This window comes from Carex rostrata, chromosome 13, assembly GCF_964058835.1.
Source record: "Carex rostrata chromosome 13, lpCarRost1.2, whole genome shotgun sequence".
Lineage (NCBI taxonomy): Eukaryota > Viridiplantae > Streptophyta > Magnoliopsida > Poales > Cyperaceae > Carex > Carex rostrata.
Window position 1 is genome coordinate 10909472 of NC_135930.1, and position 20768 is coordinate 10930239.

Below are 20768 nucleotides of genomic sequence, written 5' to 3' on the forward strand. Positions count from 1 at the left end.
AGTGTGTTAAATCCAAAAAAAAATACCAAAAAACCAAAAAACCAAAACCCTAGCTAAATCACACAAAAAAAAATCCAAAAACCAAAAAAAAAACCCAAAACCCTAATGATGAATTTTACCATGATGATATGCAACTTACTAGTAATGACGAATTTTTTCCAACCCCTCATCATACAGTATCGCGATTTCCCTTTTCGTTAAGTCCTTCATGTTGGAGAGTGAGGTGGTGACGACATGGCTGCCGACCAAAAAAAAAATATCAAAATAAGTTCTTAGTCTGAAAAAATAATACAAAGTTATAAATAGTAAGTAAGAGAGAAAATTCCTAAAAATGTCACATGAAAATCCTACAAGAACCAACAATATACTACAAAGTTATAAACAGAGAGTAAGAGGGAGCAAACTTAACTTCAGTGACAGAGATTAGAAAGGGTGGTCGCCCAGTATAAGTGAGAAAAAAAACCTAGATTTTTTGAGACCTTTAGACTTCTCGTTGCGGAGAAAGAGAGATTTTTGAAAATATGTGAAGTTGGAACGACATCTACGATACTGATCAAATATCTGAAATAATTTTTGAAATTACATGTGCCATTGACTCCGCATTTGCCTACCAATGGCTTATATTCTTAACGCCAACGGTTCTATATTCCAACCGATGGTGTATGTACATAATGCCATCAGTGCAATATGATGGCAATTCAAAACCTGGGGATGCGCACCCATTCTGTGCGACAAGACTATAGTGCAGAGTTGGGCCTAAGGTACTTGAAATTTTGAGTTTACATCTTATCCGTTCGTTGTGTAATTGTGTGATTTAATATCCGTGCTACCTCAGATGCAACAGTTGGATCTAAATTCAAACCATGTGTTACTGATGAACCATAATTTAACGCATTATTTGACACATAGTTGACCCAAAATTTATCTTAATTATCATGTTTTGTTGCATTTTATTTATTATTTCGTTTAATTTTAATTAATGTTAGTCAAGACACAAGATACTGCGCAAGTTGTTAATTACTGCAGAATTGGAGCACGAAACCGCGTGATTTGCATGTGCACAGAAGATCAAGAATACTAAGCCGAATGGAGAAACAAATGGAGAAAATAATTCTTACCAAATTCAATTAAGGCATTTTATTTGGCTAGTTTCACCTGGCACAGATTGGTTGCCAAATGAAGCGACATTTTGATTTAAGTGCATGGATGGCTGATTTAGCCCATTTTTAATTTATTACCAAAAGGGGAGATTTGATTAGCTGATATATTCGGCTCTGGCTTGGAACCCAGGGTAGCTCCGTTTTTTTTTAGCTTTTAATTATTTTGACACTTTGAACATTGGGGAGAATCGGGACAGAGGCAAAAATTGAAGAAAGTGAGTTCGGCCAGAGACAACTTGAAGGAAGCTAGAGCCGTGTTTGATTTAAGGGAGCCTTTATTATTCTTCTTTTTTTATTTTTCTGATTTTAATGGAATCAAATATGACTTGTGCTTGTGTTGAAAGTATGCTTGGCTAAACATTTTATCTAGGGATATGAGAGTAACTTGGTACTTTTGTTATGTTAATTTAATTGTTTGAATTCTATTTGTGGTTGTGATGTTGATTTGTTTATGAATGCTTGAATGGTTTGTCTAGTTATTTCTTATTTTATTAAGGGATCCGCTAATAATAAATTGAGACCGAAAGGAAAATTTTATATTAGAAGTACTTTTAGCGATAGTTATGCAAACAATATTAGGTAAATTTGGTGATGGACCGAAAGGAGAAATTGAATTACTAGAACAACATAAACGAACTTAAGTACTCGGAGCTACGAAAGTAGTCCAAAAGGCTTTTGGGGAAAAACACGGGTTATCAAATAGCTTAATGGGTTTAGATTAAAACTGGTAAGCCACGAACGTAGGAGACCTATTTAATCTAGATACGGTGCGAAACCGCGAAAGTGGATAAACATTTACCTTAGGATAACACCCCCTCAACAATTGTAACCAATATATTAGAAAAACAATTAGAAACACATAATTAAAAGTATCATAGTGAAACCATAATCCTAGATATTCATTCCCTCTGATTTTTCTCATCATTTTCTATTTCTGGAGTTCAATCTGCATTCTGTTGCATTCAGATAATTCAATCTGCATTATGTCTGGAATTCAGGCTGAGGTTCTGGAATTTAGTCCGCATTAGTTTATAATTCATCATGCATTTAGTTAATTAATCCTGCATCTTTAGAATTCAAATTATAAAAAATTACTAAATATTTGCTTGTCTAGATTATTGAAAACCGGTAAACCAGTACTTATAATACCTCTCTGTGGTTCGATACCCAAATTACTAAGCGATAAGGTCGTGTGCTTGCGACCGAATTGTATTGGGATTAGGGATTAAATTGTTAAGCTATCAAAATTACATCAGTTACTTGAAGAAGTTTTAACTTTCTAAGATGGTTGTCTAATCAACTTGAATTTCTCTGGACTCTTTGTCTTTCTCATTTACTCTCTCGTGTGGAATCCTTATTCTCATCTCATGTGATCTGTTCAACCGTGTGTTACTCTCTGATCTCTCTATATTTCTCTTGTGTGATCACCTCTTTCTTCCTCTCTTCTCACTAATTCCCCTTCAACTTACGTAATCATGAGTGACTACATAAGTACTTTTGTCGGATGACATACTTCGCAAGATCTTAGAGGTGCTCGTGTAACATTATGCAACAGTAATATGAAATTAGTAATTGGAAATAATATACAAAATAATTTGAGTATATTCTTTTCAGAAATATACGAAATATTCCAAGAATAAGGGAAATATTTTTTTTATAAATTAGCAAAAGGATTAAACTAATTAAGTTGTGACCAATATGATTAAATAAACTTCTGATCTTGAAAAATCAAGAATTAATATTAATTTAGGACTTATTTACAATTTTGAAGAAGTTAGAGATAAACAATGTAAATATGTTAACATAAATGAAAGAACAAGGTTGAGGTGGCATCATTACACGTAGTCAATGCTAGTTGAAGCACTCACCTTAATTCCCTAAATACTGGTCCCTCTCTCTCCCGTAAAGAAACAAAAACGAAAATAAAAAGAAAAAGAAAAATAGTGGACTCTTTCTCTCCTCTCTTTCGTGAGTAAACAAAGATGATTCTTTGTTGTGAAATTCTGTGGATTGGACTAATAGTTCTCCCTGTTGCTTGTTGTATTCAACATGACCTGGGGTATTTCTTCTCTTCCTTTAAATTGTTCCTCTTTCATACTCAATTAGAGTTTTGGTTAAATTCTGAAAATTAGCAAGTTTAAGCTTGCTCTAAGTGTTGAAAGAAATGAAAAGGATTATTGGGTTACTAATATTTGAAGAAATATTGACTTGATAAATTAAACGAGGCAAGCTAAAGTACTGTGTGAAATTAGTTGAAAACATGTTTAATAGAGTATTCTAATTGATTTGCTTGAGGTCTCTCTTTATCCTTATCTTTAAAATTGGAACTTATATGATAGTTTTATTTGATTGTGTGAATCATTGTTTCTTGCTTTTGCTAGTTGAAAGTGTTATAGGGAGTTCATGAAATGGATTAAATTACCAAGTTTGAATTTTGAGCTTAAACCCCAGCTATACCTTTTGGTATATAGAGCTGAAATGGATTGTAGCTGGGATATTTATAATATTTTTCTTTATTATTTGAGATTATTTTGGGGTTGATATGTGGCTTGAGGTGGTTGATGAAATCTGAATATTGGTACCTATCGGTACCAATTTACCTTGGTTATTGGTACACTTATTTGAAAATACCATGGGCTTGTTTGTAAAAGAAATATAAAATATAAGGTTGAATTTGCAAAATTTCTAAGAGTTGATAAATAAAACCTGTTAGAGAGGCCTTAGTGCAAATATATATATATGTATATATCGGCTAGGACTTAAAGGGTGAAATTTGAAAATTAAATTGTAAGCTTTAGACTTGGATTGTTGGTTTAGGAATAAAAATGAATTAGATAGAATTTATTGACATATTAGATTTATCGAACAAAATTTATTGGACAGATACAGACTACTGGACCGATAGACAATTATATATTGAACTGAAATTGATATACATAAAAGGGGTACGGAAATAAGGGAATAATTAATAAATTATAGCATTGGTTAAAATGGGAACTTTTATTAATCTAACACAGATAGCTTGATAACTAGTTATAGAGATACTAAACCAAAAATGAATGAATGAACATATACTAAGGATTTTAGTATTAAAATACATACACTACTCTGTTATATGAAAATGTTACAAATATTGATTATAGTATATATTGTTTAAAAGTAGGCATAATTATGAAAGAGACTGGTGAGACAGAATATTCAGGATGATTGGACTGTTGGACCTTGCTCATGGCCCTACGATATCAGGTGCGAGGTTATTGGATTAGTCTGAGATTCATAACTAGGAATTAAATCGTAACTCGCTGTGCATCTTGAATATTTTATTGACTGCATTGATTGAATTGTTGCATCATATGCATAGCCCAATACAACTGAAACTGAATTAAAGGTAAGTCTGTTGACTGTCATGTTGATATGGTTTATCGATTGGTTGATTCTTATTGTAAATGATTGATTGAGACCACAGTGACTGGATTAATTGAATATGAAATACTGTAATCCTTGAACCTCCATATAGTGGAGAAAAAAGATTAATATATCGTAAAGTCTAGCTAGCTACTAGACTTTACTCCAGGACCCTTATGCGCATATGGTGAATGGCCCCAACTGAATCCAGTACCGGTTGGATAGGGGATATTGAATAAATGTGAATTGTGATTGTGAAACTAATGAACTGTGGTAACTGTCTTATCATTGATTTTCTTTTCGATAATGACAGTATTGTAATATTGTTTCCATATTGATTCTATTAACAATATGTCAGAATAATTAGAATGGTATAAGCCCTAACATGACAGATACATGTTATAGTATCTTTCTGTGTTACCAGACTATAAATTGTAAAGTTAAGAAACCAAATGCTACCATACTTAGTGGTTCTAAAGATAGGTCCCAAATGTTACCTGACTTTATGGTTTAAAAGATTTTGACCCAAACCATTTATGCTGATAAGATTCTTAGAGTTCTGATTTACTTATGAAATATTTGTTATTCAATTGGATATTGTTATTGAGCATTTGCATTCGTCATTATGAAATAAACTGCTTGTTTCTCGTGCAGTGATTTCATTCTGAATATGGATTTTCTTTGAATCCAATAATCTGAGTGGCAATCAGCACTGAGAAATAATTTATTATTTCTCACTCGTTTCCCATTGTGGGTTACAGGTTTATTATACAAAGATAAATAGCGCTTTCGGGTAATTGACAGCAGGGCCACCTAAAGGTATGGGATTTGGGTTTATTATATCTGACAAGGTGCAGAGAATATATCTCTAGCATCATCCACAATAAAATGTCATATAATTATTGTAAATAAATTGGGATGTGGCAAAAATAATGGATGCTATTGGCAATGCATAAAAAGATTCATGCCTTATGTTACGTATATTGTTATGGTAAATAGACGTGGCAGGATTGTGGCACCTCCGGATCGGGGGTGTGACAGCTCGACACCAAGGAGGTGGTGCGTACGACTGTGCTGGCGAAGAGATGGAGCAACCTCTGCACCTCTTTGCCCTTCCTGAACATCACTACTTTACTACACAAGGTTAGAGGTGCTCATATTCTCGAGTTTCACCTCAGGTGCCATCTGCGCATGGTATGCACCTAGCTCGATCGTTTTATTTTTACTATATACTGTGCATGCATGCATACATCAATGGACCCTAATTTATCAATTGATGAACCCATCTTTAAATTGATGTTGTGAGAATTAATTAAAAAGTTTCAATTGATATGCATGCCTGCACACATACATGGCCAATTAAAAGATATGTTGTGGGAATTAATGAAAAAATTTCAATTGATATGCATGCCTGCACACATATATGATCAATTAAAAGATATGTTGTGGAATTAATTAAAAAGTTTCAATTGATTTGCATGCATGCATGCACACATACATGATGACTAAGTCAAAGATCTGTGTTTTGACTAAAGTCAATTGATATGTATGCATGCACACCTACATGATGAATTTGGTTAGGCTAATGCATGTTGGTTATTAGTTTACAAAGATCTGTATTTTTATTAGTCAAACATGCTAAACCAAATCATTTATATTATGACAATTAGTTACTATTAGATTGTTAGTTATTTATTTCAAGATCAATGTACACCACTAACTCTAAACAGATGATGGAAATGCAATCATATTGCAATACAATGAAATCATTGTATCAATAATTCTATATATATAGTTTATTCTGACTTGTTTTGAATTGTAAATATATATATATAGAGGTAGGCTAATAAACAATTGATTGTTCCTAGCCTCCCGTGCAACCAAGTCATTTTTCAATTTTTAAAGTCCAAATGATCAATCCAAACCGTTAGATGTGATCTCCATATTAAAATGTGCTAGGAGACCAAATTTTACATTTTTTGGAATTTTTTTACTATTTATTAACCCACTTTGAAAATCGCTGATCCAACGGTAGCTTAACCAAACAGTAAAATCAGAAGCTACCGTTGGATCAGCGATTTTCAAAGTGGCTTAATAAATAGTAAACAAATTCCAAAAAATGTAAAATTTGGTCTCCTAGCACATTTTAATATGGAGATCACATCTAACGGTTTGGATCGATCATTTGGACTTAAAATATTCAAAAACGGCTTGGTTGCACGGGAGGCTAGGAACAATCGATTGTTTATTAGCCTACCTCATATATATATATATATAGAGAGAGAGAGAGAGTGTGTGTGACTAATGTGCATTCGAATGTATACGGGCCGAAATACATACGGTCCAAATTTAACTTTTTAAAATTCAAACAGTCGATCCGAACCATTCATCTTGTTCTCCATATTAATATGTGCTTAGAGACCAAATTTTATATTTTTCTGAAATTTTTTACTATTTATTAAGTATTTTACAAAATTGTTGATCCAACGGTGACTTAACAAAACAGTAAAATCAGCAACCACCGTTGGATCAACGATTTTGTAAAATACTTAATAAATAGTAAAAAAAATTCAGAAAAATGTAAAATTTGGTCTCCAAGCACATATTAATATGGAGAACAAGATGAACGGTTCGGATCGACCGTTTGAATTTTGAAAAGTCAAATTTAGACCGTATGTATTTCGGCCCGTATACATTCGAATGCACATTAGTCACTCTCAATATATATATATATATATATATATAGAGTTAGGCTGGGGTGCTATGGATAGCATAGTGGCCTCTATGCTACGGCTCAATATTCGAGTTTTCAAAATCCAAACGGTCGATCCGAACCGTTCATCTTATTCTCCATATTAATATCTGCTTGGAGACCAAATTTTATAATTTTATGAATTTTTTTACTATTTATTAAGCCACTTTGAAAATCGCTAATCCAACGGTTTTACTGTTTTGTGCAGCCACCGTTGGATCAACAATTTTGTAAAATACTTAATAAATAGTAAAAAATTCATAAAAATGTAAAATTTGGTCTCCAAGCAGATATTAATATGGAGAACAAGATGAACGGTTCGGATCGACCGTTTGGATTTTGAAAACTCGAATATTGAGCCGTAGCATAGAGGCCACTATGCTATCCATAGCACCCCAGCCTAACTCTATATATATATATATATATATATATATATATATACACACACACATATACATATACATATTAAAAGGTAATCAGAATTGAGAGAAGTAGAGAGAAAGAGGGAGATTGATTATGAATGATTGTATTTCATTAGCTTATCAACTGTTACAATCATCTAGTATTTATAACCAACGGGGTACAATGCTTAGAAGCATAACAAAAAGATAACATAAAGCATCTCTAACTTGTAGTTTTCATTAATTACAATTTTGTCCCTAATACAATTGTTAAACATGTGTAGGCACTGCTTTTTGGCGAGTTGCCGAAAATTCACCCCAGATTTGAGAACTTGACCCTTCTCACTGTTTTCCTCTGTTCTTATTCACATTTGGACATGCAAGCTTGGATCTTCGAGAGTTGTCCAAATTTGATAAAGCTTACAGTGGTATAACATCAGTTTTGTATAAGTTTTTTTTTTCCCAAATATATAGCTAGCTTATTGTCATTCTTAATTTGATGTTTCAAAGGGTTTTTTTAAGAAAGTTTAAAGTAAAGATCTATCAATGAGGAAATTATTTGTTGCAGTTTTGTGATCAGGATTTTTAACTATCATGGCAAAATACTGTAGTTCCAGTCCAGCTGGTTGAAGCATCTGACACAAGATGCCTCAAGATGATTGAGGTAATTTACGATGTTTGATACCATCGTAAAACGAGTGATACAGTATCTCATGTTTGGTAACAGGGAACTGAGAAATTGTAGGAACTACGAAACATATCTGGAAACTGCTGCTAGTCACACATGTACACTGATATTTCCAACAGTAGAAGTGGGTATTTTCGATCGAGACTGGATATTTCTAAATGTGATATTTGGTAGATATTCCTATTTGTTGGAAGAATTTGCGGTTCCACCTGTAGAGCACTCTTCCAGCTATAGCTAGTTTATATATGGATGTTCTGGATGTTTTGGATGTTTAATTTGGATATGAATGTTATGGATGTTTTGTAATATAACCTGTGGATCTATTTAACTTCATTTTTAATTTCTTGTTTGAAGTTTTTTAAGAAAGTTTAAAGTGTTGGTCCCGAAGGCACTTAGAGGGGGGTGAATAGGGCCTTTTTAGATTTTTGTTTAATTAATAAAGTTCTAGCATGTCTATAAGTTATTCTTGACGGAAACTAGAATAACTTTACACTAAATTAAAGTGTAAAGTAAATAAAATAGTAGAGTTTAGAGACACTTGATATGAGAGTTGTTTATGAAGTTCGGCACTAACTCCTATGTCTCCGAGGCCCGTGACCTTCGAGATGGCGTGTCTTTCTTTATCTAATGAGAATGGATTACAAGGTGGAACGGGTGAGCCCTTACAATCTTCTGGGAAGTCACACAGCCCGAACAGGAGCACTAAAGGCTCAAAGGAAGACAATCTGATTTGCGAGGATTCAAGGATTGCTAGGTGAGCACAAGGCTCGGAGTAGTAATTGATTTGATCACGCATGATCACTCTAGGAGTTGTTGAATTGATTGAATAAGCTTGATATTGATTGTGAGTATTGAAGTTGAAATGCACAAGCAACGACGGCTTTCTCTAGATCTATAAATATGAAATATTGAAGTTGAGGGCGGCAAGAGTGATACTCCAAACCTTGGTATAGCTTCTATTTATAGAGAGCTGATAAAATAGAAGTAATTGGTGCTGACCGTTACAACAGTACAGGGGACAGTTACAACGGTAGGGTAATCTGAGTGGTTTGGAGTGTAACGGTCGATGCTGTTGACAATGTTCCATGACCGTTGCAACGATTCCGCCAGCGATAATCCTCTGGAAGGTTTAGCTTTCCATGACGCTAAAACCTATTTTATGCGTCACAGGATTTACAGAGGATTTATTTATTCTGTTGCAATGGTTCCTGGACCGTTGCAACGGTAGGCCTTACTTAGGTCAATCTCAAGCTTATTTTACCAATTTTACAGATTAATTATCCTTAATCTTGAGTTAATGCTTTTGCTATCCAATGCCTTGTGCTTCATGACTTATTGTATTGCAGTTCATTAATTCACCCTTCATGTGTAATTACTGATCCTTCAGTTGTCATGAACCTGCACAAATTCTTAAGAAGGAAAATTGTAAAATGCAATTATGTATGTTTTGTAAATCCAGTCAAACAGATAAGTCGATGGCTCCCAAAGCCAACATAAAGTACAAAGATCAAGTTATCAATTGATCAATTATTTGCTGCAGTTTTGTGTCAAGGATAATGATGATTAGCAATGTTTTTTTGTTCGACTCTCACTGGTTGAAGCATCTTACAGAAGAAATCTTGAGATGGTTGAGGTTCAATGTTAGAGGTTTGATACCATGGTACAAACAGTGATGCGGTATCTCATGTTTGGTAAAGGAAAATTGAGAAATTTTAGGTACTTTGCTATGTCGACCACTTGTTCCGAAGGTTTTAGTAGAACGATAACTCCAATAATGAAATTGGGCTATAGCGATCGTGATTGGCTGTTTATACATTGGATGCTTGGTCAATATGAATGTTATTGTCTGAAGACTTTGGAGCTTTACTAGCTGGATGGTTGTCTCGGATGCTTGATGTTTTGTGCATGTATGATTGTTTTGGATGTTTTGTAGTATATATTGAGATCTGTTTTGGATGTTATACCACTAGATGCATTCCTTAATTGTATCTGTTTTAATGTAACTTTCTTATGTACATAGTAGCCTACTTGTTTTTAATTGTATGTATTAACTTATGATAACAATGAGTATTTATTGATTATGAACTAATTGGTACTTTAATTAATCTTTGTAACAATGAGTATTTTTAATCTTGCTACTTAATTTAATCTTGATTATGAACTTATGATAACAATGAGTATTTATTATTTTTAATTTTGCTAGCTAGTGATATTTTAATCTTAGTACTTTAATTATGAACTTTTTATGTTAACAAATTATGACACAAAAATTTCAGGAGCCCGTACGTTAATCCTTATTATTTAATTAGATATTATTGAATTGGTATTATATATGTATGTTATTAAATAATTATCTCATTATATATAATTGGCGAGTATAGCTCCAAATTAACTTAATGACACAATACATCACAAGGAACGCAGTTGGTATTGATCAAACTAATGATGACGGCTCATATACATCACAGATGGTAAAGATCACCACATCTATGCCATCGAATTAATAGCCCAACTGGTGTGAAAGAGTTAATCAAAACTAACGGTTGGGTAAAAAATAATCGATAGAAAAGATAGGGCCATAAGCGCCATCGGTTTGTTAAACGCCAACCAATGGTAAAAAGTTCAACGTAATTACAGCGCTGCCACTCATGACGTACACCATCTGTATGGAAGCACATCTGATGATAAAGAGGCGATGGCAAAAAAGAATTTGTAATAGTGCTCAAAGGATACGCACTCATAAAGGAGGAGGCTGAAAAACAGCGGATCGAATCGTCTGCCCCCTTATGGGCAGGAAAATCCTACGCATACGTGAATTAGTCGTTCGATCTACTTTGAGATCCGCTCTATGATAGAACTTGATGGAACAAAAAAACTAAAAATACTCCTTCGTTAACTCTTTTATTCTCTTCCGACTATCTCTCTCCGTCCTCTCCTTCCGCCTCCTGGGTTTCTCCTCTCCATCTCGCAACGATGCAACCTCAATCTTTCTTCACGCCTAGCTGCAGTGTTTCTTGCTATCTCAGCCGTGCCGCTTCTCACTTAGACACACTGTGTTCTCCCAGTCGTTCCTTGCTTCGCCTCACCTCGGCTCAGTGTAGTCAACGAATTTATGACAAATGGCAGTTTTATTGACAGATGAATAATTATGTCAATAAGAACTAAGGTTTCACAAGTTATAAATAATTCTAAAGAAACTTGTACTTTGTTGACAGATGAATCTCAACCTTTATTCACATAGCGATGACCATGATGATGGCTTTGATGTGATGTTAGAAGAACTTCGCATTAAGGACTTAATCGTAGAAGTCATGCATATTAGAGATGATGAAGAAATTAATAAATTTCAGTGTTCTAAATAGCTAGTTGTAGCGGCACTATAGCTTTTCCAGACCACAAACGCTAAGCTATAAAATAAATGTGTGCTAACTCAACTACAAATACTATTACCACTATGCGCGACGCGCTATATGGGCTCTTTTTTTTGCAATTTATATGAGCTTCTGTAGTTCTATTATTATTTATAATGCTACATGGTCTTCTACGATAAGTATGCTAAACCAAACTATGTGCTTCTATTTTTATTTGTGATTTATTCTCTTATTCTATATCGAGAAATATTCAAATATTTATTCTTCATTTTGATTGCTCTTCGTATAGTATTCATTTGTAAAATTATTATCGTTCGTTTCAATTAAAAGTTGATTTTGATTATTATTATTATAATATTAAAATGTTTAAATATGTATATTGACTTCATTTACCTTATAAAATTAATTGCTCTTCGTCTATTATAATATGTAATACTATGAAGTATGGACTATTAAATAATGTTATCTTTTAGTTTTTTTTTTCCTATTTATTTGAGTAATTGATAAAAAATTATAGACTTAGATTAGTTGTCATTTAGTTGTTACCTCAATTTTCCAATATTAATTATGTTGATAATTAGTAGAAATATAAAATATACAATTTGAAAAGAAAAAATCGCTATGTATAATAGCTTCCACTATAGCTATGCTATTCGCAATAGCTTTTTTTTTGTCTCCCCGCTTTGCCGCTATAATAGCTATTTAGAACCTTAATAAATTTTATAGTTTATTTTAATGCAGTATGCAAATGCAATTTTTTTTTATTTAAATGTAAGTTCCTACACGTGGAGATTAAAAAAAAAAAGATGAATATGTAATGATTGTTTCTTTTTTTGTCTAATCAAGTTTTATTTAGTTTGTAGAAGTTTTTTTTTTTTGAAATTGGCATATTTGTAACTTTTTTCTTTAGAAGTTACTTTTTATCTTCTTCTTTTTTCCGATTAACCTTTTATTTGCTAATTAAGTTATATTTGTTTTACTGTTTGCTTTTAGTTTACTTGATATGCTTGTTTATACTTGGAATGAACATGTTTGCTTATATAATTGATCTGGAAATTTGGATATAATTTGGAGTAGAGTTGAAATTTACATTTTTCAAATTTTAAGTTTGCATATCAAAGCTTTACGCAGTGTGGTATGATGATGGTACCAATGTACCAGTATGGTGTGGTATTGTATGCAGTTTGAGAGGCATTGTATGCAATTTGAGGGGTATTGTACCTCTGTACCAGTATGATATGGTAATGGTACCACTGTGTCATCAATCTGCTTTGTTCCTACAATACAGTACCGTTCCAACTGGAACCATACAGTAGATTACATCACACACTATATTCCAAAAAGAGTACTAATCCAACAGCTGTATTCTCTCGCGTGTCACCTCGAAATCTCTCCTGTGAGACATCAGCCTCTTCAGTTGTCGTCAGGTCCTTAACCGAATCTGTTCCAATGTCGTATTTCAATAAGCATGTCATTTACCAGCAATTGCGACAGTCGACTTCTGTTCGAAGATTATTTTGTTCTGTTTACACCAATAAAAAAATAGAAATGAATCAAACTTATAAAGAATCATCACTGTGTTTCGAATATCCCAACAAAGTATTCAGTGACTGGTCTAACATATTTCATGAACTAGGCCATGGTTGGTCGCCAGTTTTATTCTACTGATAAATTTTGCTAAATTAGATCATGATTAGTATCAGTACCAAACTATTGACAATTTTGCCCATACTTTTTATAAGCCACCTCACCTTGAACTCCTAATAGTTTGAATTTGCATTCCAGTACATATAGGTCAACAGAAGCAAGCAAACAACAATTGCTTTGAGAATCTACCCGGTGTGGTAGCCCGGCAATGATCAAGATGAACATGACAAAGTTTGAATATCGCAAAGTTTATTATTTACCTGAAAGAATAAATGACATCAAATTCAATTCCAATATGCAATATGTTGGTCCTATTGCTCCAAATTGCTTCTCACGCATGATTCAGGAACTCCAAACTTTTCTTCATCCATAAATCTAGTTGCAAATTGCTTCTCACGCATGTTCAAATTAAACATCTCTACAAAGCAAAAATGCATATTGACGTTTTATTGTAATAGAAAAAATGACGAACATTGAGAAAATTTTAAAAATTGAGAGAAAATAGAAATTTTTAAACTTAAAGGGGATTGCATACTTGAGAGGGGCAAGAAGAGTGCATGGAGACTTGAGCGGAAATAGGATAAATAGGGCAAAGCGAGGCACACACCTAGTTCTCTACAACATGGTACAACTTAATTTCAACAGTCTTTTTCTAACGACCAACGTTGAGTTTAATTTGAGAGAAATTTGATGGTACAAATTTTAAAGCAACATGATTTTGATTTCATACCACCCGTTCGATCGATCCACACTAGTAATTATCTGGTGCTTTTGAAAATCCGACAATTTTATTTGTAGCATTTTAAAAAATTATAATTCTGTAGGAGCACCACTACATTCTGTAGTAGCATTATAACACTACTGCCGAGGATATTGGTTTATAAGTTTAACCATTCATTGCTCTTAATCATACATGCATGGGTAAAGAGAAGAATTTTTTTTTTGTTTTTTCATTATTCAACAATACAATTATTGTCTCAAATCAGAACACACTTTAAAAAGGAAAACGAAAAAAAGACAGAGACCAGTAAAAATTCACTCAACGAACATAACAAGAAATACTGCTGACAAGATCAAACACACCAAACCTGAAACCACTACTTTATTTGATGCAATCTAAGATGCATTCCAGACTACCAGTGTTCAAATTGACCATCAATTGCAAATCTCCTTTAGTCATTGCAGCATTGGTACAGCACAAACTTCTCCATTGGCTTCTTGCACTCAGCACACACCACCCTCTCCTTGATCCGGCCGGCATCACCTGGTAGGATCAGCCTGGTGCAGTGCTCATGAGTGTGGTATGGCTCGAGAGCACCTCTCAGTGCCGGGAGGAACCCCTCAGACTCAACTGTATCCTTCCATGTCGCGAACTGCCCGAGACACTCCAGCAGCTTCCTGCCATCAAACCTGACCATGTCAAGCGACCCATGAGAGAGAACTGCCCAGGGGTGACCACCGCTGTCATAACTGAGCAGCGACATGACCTCGATCAAGATCTTGTCATTCTCCAACCCGTTTAAAACTTGAGGATTACCATTATTTTGGCCAGGAACAATGGCACCATGGTCAGGATTGCCGGTAAAAAGGCCACCATGGCCTTGGTGACTGGGAACAATGGCATTGTGACCTGGGAAAGTGCTCAACCTTTTGTCATGATGTAGTTGCATCTTGGAGTGGAGCATGCTTTCAAGGCGTACCCAGAAGAACCACACCATGGAGGTGTCTTGCCAGTAGCCACTGAGCTTCTCAGTAGCGATTGAATCCATGACCTTCTTGACACGCTCCTTCGGGTTGCTCTTGCCGACATAGATCATTTCGAGAGGAATTTTCACCTCCTGGGCTATGCGCCGGAGAAGGGTTGTGAATTGTTTAATCCAGTTGATGTCCTCGCCTCCATACAAGCATACAAATCGCTCGTCTTGTATCTGTTAATTAATAATGTACAAGTTTAATTACCATCATCATGCTCTAGAATATAAATTAAAGTAAATCATATGGATTAAATATAAAGAATAATTAAGAGAAATATTATACCGCTTGAATTATTGCGGGATCAATCTCATCAACAAGGAGCTCGAGACGCCATGTCTCCTCCTTCCAAAGAGCTTCCTCTCTGACACTGGTAAAAGGGAATGCGAGGCTGCCCCAAATCCACATCATGTGCATGGCATTTGGGCACACTACTTTACCTTGCGGATCTAAGACTACCAACAAGGGTTTCTTGTCAAAGCGCCATGACTGGCGAACATAGCGCACAACAGCTGGGTCAATCATTGATGGATTGTGGGGGTAATACCATGGCATGTTTGATGCCAAGCGGTTGTACCTCTGTTCTCTGGTATATCGATACATGCACGGTACAAGTTAGCATGAATTGAACAATCAAATAAAAGTAAACAGTGTTTATTATTGAACTATTTATCATTACAGTATTAATTGTTACTAATATTACTTCAACATTCAAGATTCAAGAATATATAGAATGCATGATGAGAATCTTCCAAATTAATGAACCATAAAATGCCCGCCCTTGAAATATAAAAAATATAAATATAAAGTTCATCGGCAGCATACGTACTTGTTAGAATCCCATGGATGATGGCGGTCGATTATTGGCAGCCAAACAATCTCATAACGACGCTCCAGCTGTCCCCCGTGAGTATCATTAAAAATTTGGACGAGCACAAAGAGCTCCTCTTGGCTGATATCTATGTCAGACACGAAAAGCATGACAATCTTGCGCCGAAGCACGTCAACACTAGCACGCTTCTTGGTGGTACCATCAATTAGAGGGTGTTCATCCTTGGAGTAGAAGAGTGCACGAAGGATCTTCATGTTGTCTATGTGCACCGTCTCAAAGAGACGAACCAGGGCTTGGTATGCCTCCAAGTATTGCTTCTCCTCTAGTGACCAAAATAAAATTCATGAAATCTGACAATTGATCGATGATATCTGACTATAATTATGTAGTGAGCAGATTCCATATGGGATTTATGTGAATCGAAGAGCTAAAGCAACTATTGCAATTTCCATATACGTCATCAAAATGTTGCAATTTCCATATACGCACAAGAATACATGGTTTAAGATCGAATAAAAAATTAAGGTAGTCGTTAATTAATTACTCAACCTTTTTTCCGATTAGTTAATGTATAGCAGGTAACAAACTAACAATTGATCGATGTTTACCTTCTTACATCTTATGTATGTCCCCTAAGCAATATTAATTTTGCAAGACTATATATTCGCAAACATAATTTGTTCTACTGACCAATATGACGGCGGCATTGGTCGAGTTGCTTAGTGAGGTGGCCGTGGATGTTGTTCACTTTATGAGCCAAGCTCGAGAGCTCCCATGCCTCAGTGGTGGAGGATATGTAACTACGATTACATCAAAGAAGAACAAATTAAGTAAACATCTATCTAATTCTTAATTAGGCAAACATTTGGATAAGCTACATATATTTAATTAATCAATTGAAATTACTCGCGACCGATGCCGATCAGTCCGGTGATCTGAGATTCACAAGCTATGATGCTCCTGATAGTCCAGTAAACCGCAGTTGGAATATGTGTCAGCGCCACCTTCATTTCAGGGGATTCGGTACCCAAGTACTCAAGCTGGAGCTCGTTAAATTCAATTATGCACCAAGTCACATCCAGCATTGCCTTGACTAGGTTGTTCACAGCATCAAACCTTTTGATCGAGAAGATGAAAAAAAATTTAGAATCTTGTTCTGGCTGATTGTTATATGAAAAATATATTCTTCATAACGATATTGAAGTATAAGGGCTATGGGCTAAAATTTTAATGGACTAGGCTCCATATGATCCATTTGGCCCAGAGTCGCCTCAATGCAATATCAAAATAGCTTTTTGTTTTAACTCTTTGTGCACTTTGTCGGCCAAGTGGAAGAGTGTAACTTTATAGAAGATTGTTTTTTTTTTTTTAAATTATTAATAAAGGGTCCGGTACACACCATAATCTCTTAAATGTTATTTTCAAGAATTGAACATGCATCTTTTCAAAGAGAGACGAGAGTTCATGCCACTACACTAAGTCCGTTGTTCTTATAGAAGATTGATTAATAGAATAAACCTTGGTTTGATGATGTCAGTGTGCTCAAAGATGTCGTGGAGCTGCTTTAGCACCGCAATGGCTTTGGCGAGTGGATTTGTGGGGTGGAGCTGCATGGTGAGCCCGAAATGTCCATAGTTGACAGCAAATGCGGCCATGGCAAGGACCGCTTTGGCATCCCAGTCGAAGGCCGACAGCAGGTGCAGGATCCCCAATGTTGTTGCATGCGTATCATGGCTGACAGTGCCTGAGCACCTGTATGTTATCTGCAATTCATGGATTAAATATTAGCTAATATGAAAACAATATTCTAGGCTTCAAATGAAGTTTAAACATTATTATCCGATGACAGTTTTTTTTAAGGTTAGTGGCTTTAAATACTAACTAATAATTTCATTAATAAAAAAATGTATTTACAATGGTATCCGATGACAGTTACATGCATTATTAAGAGAATGATGTATCCTAATTATATATACATTGGATGACACAACTAATTAAGGGAATGCACATATATAATTACTTAAATAATGAGTACTTTTTTGTTAGATTCAATTACCTCAGAAGCGATCTTGTGAATTGTATAGGGAAGGAGCTCAACTGAGTCAATTTGATGCACCTTATCTAATTCCAGCAATTCATTTGAAGCCTGGGGTGTCTGTCATGTTGTGAAGCCAAATACCAAAAAGAAATGAACCAAATAAATTATAATCAGAACCCCAACAAATGGAGTAGCAGCCCTCATCTAAATCTAATTTTAATAACTATTTCTGAATTATGATCGTTAGTTTTTTTTTTTTTTTTTTTTTATATCAGTTCATTAATTCTGATATTGAAATGACCTAGATTCTCGTATTTCATCCAACACTAATATATACTCACTCAGGGGTGGATCTACATCCAAACCATGAGGTGCTAATTAAGCCACCTCATGATTTTAAATTTTTAATCATGCATATTAAAACTTAACAAAAGAAAAAAATTAAAAGTTTTATAAGTTTATTCAACCCCCTCATAATTCATAAATACCACTTGTAGTTTAATAGTTAGAATTCATCCTATCACAGCACCATATATAAGAATGTAACACTTAATTGTTCGGTAAGATAAAGAGCAATACTGTAACATCGGTGATGGGCGTGGCACGGCGAAGCGCATCCTCAACTACACGCATGAGAGGCCTGACATCAAATTCTCGTCCATCAGGGGAGTGCGTTGCCTCGATCTGCTTCATCACGATGGTGTCGTCAGAGGAGGAGAACATGTGTCGCTCTCCCCTCATACTCGGTTTGTGCGTCGTATGGCCCAGCATGGTACCAGTGGCCGCTGTAGGAGTCAAGGCCATTGGAAAGAAGAAGTACTTGAGATTTTACTAGGTGATTAATTTGTCAATTCTCACCCAACCGCTCGCTAATTACCTGAGGTGCACTTGCTATAGTGCATGTGTAATATCGTTGGTTCTTGGAAACCCTATTTATAGGAGTCACGGTATGGATGAGTATACGGTTCTGGTGAGGACACTTTATGCTGTTGCACTCTGTGTTTTAGGTACATATGGAAAATTGTTTTCCCTGGTGCTAGCTTCATGCATGATTTTGCATTTGATATATTTGAAGTGCTTTTGACAATTTAACAACAAGTACAGGATTGCATCTAAACAAGGCGTAGTTCATATTATTTATTTAATTTCTCGTAAAGCAAAGATAAAAAAATAAAAAAAGCATGAGTGGCAATAAATATAGAAGAACTAGTCTTTGATTTAGTAGCAAAAAACAATGATAGATGCTTTTAATTTCTTGTGGAAAGTCGTGAGTTCAGAATTCGGATAGAAGAGTCGTCATATAAAATTTCGATGAAATGGTGTAAATTAAATTAGAGGTAATTTTTAAAAGTTGTTGATACGGTAAAATTATAGAAACGGAGACAATATCATTGTAGTACGTGAGGCGTTAAAATAAGTGACAATGAAACCGGCCAAATGAGAAATTCTTTAGAGACAATTAAATGGAAGTTGATAAGCTAGACCTCCACCTTTCTACCTCAAAAAACAAGTGACAACACAAATAGCCTCAAAACAAGTGGAATAGTAGAACCAAAACCTAATAGATTGATAGATAAGAGATGAAGATGATAATAGCAATGGAATAAAGCTTAGATAGAACAATTGCTTTGCTTCTTGATCAGGTCTCCTAAGATTTCTTTTTTGGGTATAGCCACGAGCCCACATCATATCTGTGGTCCAAATATTATCGGGTCGGGTTCAATCAAATTGGATCGCTACTATATATATATATATGTTTGTACAAATTTGATTGAGGACATCTAATTTTTACGGTACATAATTTATTTAACATATTATAAAATATTATTCGAATTCAAATTTAAAAATTGATGATGCATTATTATTTTTTTAGATAGGATGTGTATTAAATTTGAGTGAATTTAAAAGTAGAGTGGTCATTCATTAATTATACTATCATTAAACTCCACTATTAAAAAATTAAAATTATTTGATGGAAGGCAAATGCTATAAAAGTGGTCCAAATTTGATGAACTTGCTATTTAAACATATGCATTGCAATTTTAATTTTCTAACTTTAACAATAGTTTTGGAGATTTCAAATGAATATACATAAAAATTGGATTCACGCTAAAGTTTTTTATCATGGAAAGGGAGAGACTGACAACCATTGTTATTTGAATTTAGAAAATTAGAGATGTTTAACTTTAGATAGGCTATGTAACAAATTTGGTGCAACTTGAAAATTATCCGGTCATCAAATTAAGTGTCAATAAAATTGGGCAGTTAATTATTCTGATCTTTCGATATATAAATGACCAATCAATTTTCAAATTGTACCAATTAGATAATACACAATCTATTTAAAGTCTAAATAGATGTCTATACTTTTTTATATATATTATTTTAATAACTATTTAGCGGATGCCAGTGTCAAATAAATTAATTAATTGTCAATATAATATATTTTTTTCTGATTAATAGATTATTCAGTGTAAACTAGAATCACGGCTTTAATAAACATGGGTGAATTTTGAGTCCGAAAACAACCATTAGAGCTTTAATAAATATGTGTGGTATTAACTAAGTAAATTATGCACTGTCCTTTCCTTTGTATGTATCATGTATGGATATAAATGAATATAATTGGCGCTTTTGCGCTTGACACAAGTTATACAGAGTATGGCTAATATAATATCAGTGTCATTTCAGTCTATATAACATCAATTTTAAAACCTATCAA

At 34.3% G+C, this 20768-nt stretch overlaps 2 protein-coding genes across 2 annotated transcripts in view; both read right to left on the reverse strand.

Moving 5' to 3' along the window:
• Nucleotides 1-18952, reverse strand: part of LOC144564230 (protein SIEVE ELEMENT OCCLUSION B-like) — a 71757-nt gene extending 52805 nt beyond the window's left edge. The window contains exon 1 of the mRNA XM_078313808.1: nucleotides 18905-18952. The gene's annotated coding sequence lies outside the window, so the exon portion shown is untranslated. The remainder of the gene's footprint in view (nucleotides 1-18904) is intronic.
• On the reverse strand, nucleotides 14359-18173 carry LOC144564232 (protein SIEVE ELEMENT OCCLUSION B-like). Its single transcript, XM_078313809.1, has 7 exons — nucleotides 18065-18173; nucleotides 17527-17771; nucleotides 16915-17124; nucleotides 16699-16808; nucleotides 16006-16330; nucleotides 15462-15762; nucleotides 14359-15352 (listed from the first exon to the last, which is right to left on the reverse strand). The coding sequence occupies exons 2-7, from the start codon at nucleotides 17661-17663 to the stop codon at nucleotides 14597-14599; spliced, it is 1839 nt and encodes a 612-aa protein (XP_078169935.1). The 5' UTR covers nucleotides 17664-17771; nucleotides 18065-18173; the 3' UTR covers nucleotides 14359-14596.
• Nucleotides 18953-20768: the final 1816 nt, after the last annotated feature.

Excerpts from the sequence above, each read along its gene's own strand:
- LOC144564232 (XM_078313809.1), bottom strand. The coding sequence starts at position 17,663 with ATGGCCGCATTTGCTGTCAACTATGGACATTTCGGGCTCACCATGCAG. Across the intron at positions 17,125-17,526 it reads ACTGACATCATCAAACCAAG|GTTTGATGCTGTGAACAACC; the intron begins GTTTATTCTATT and ends CTCGATCAAAAG. Across the intron at positions 15,353-15,461 it reads ATCCCGCAATAATTCAAGCG|ATACAAGACGAGCGATTTGT; the intron begins GTATAATATTTC and ends ATTAATTAACAG.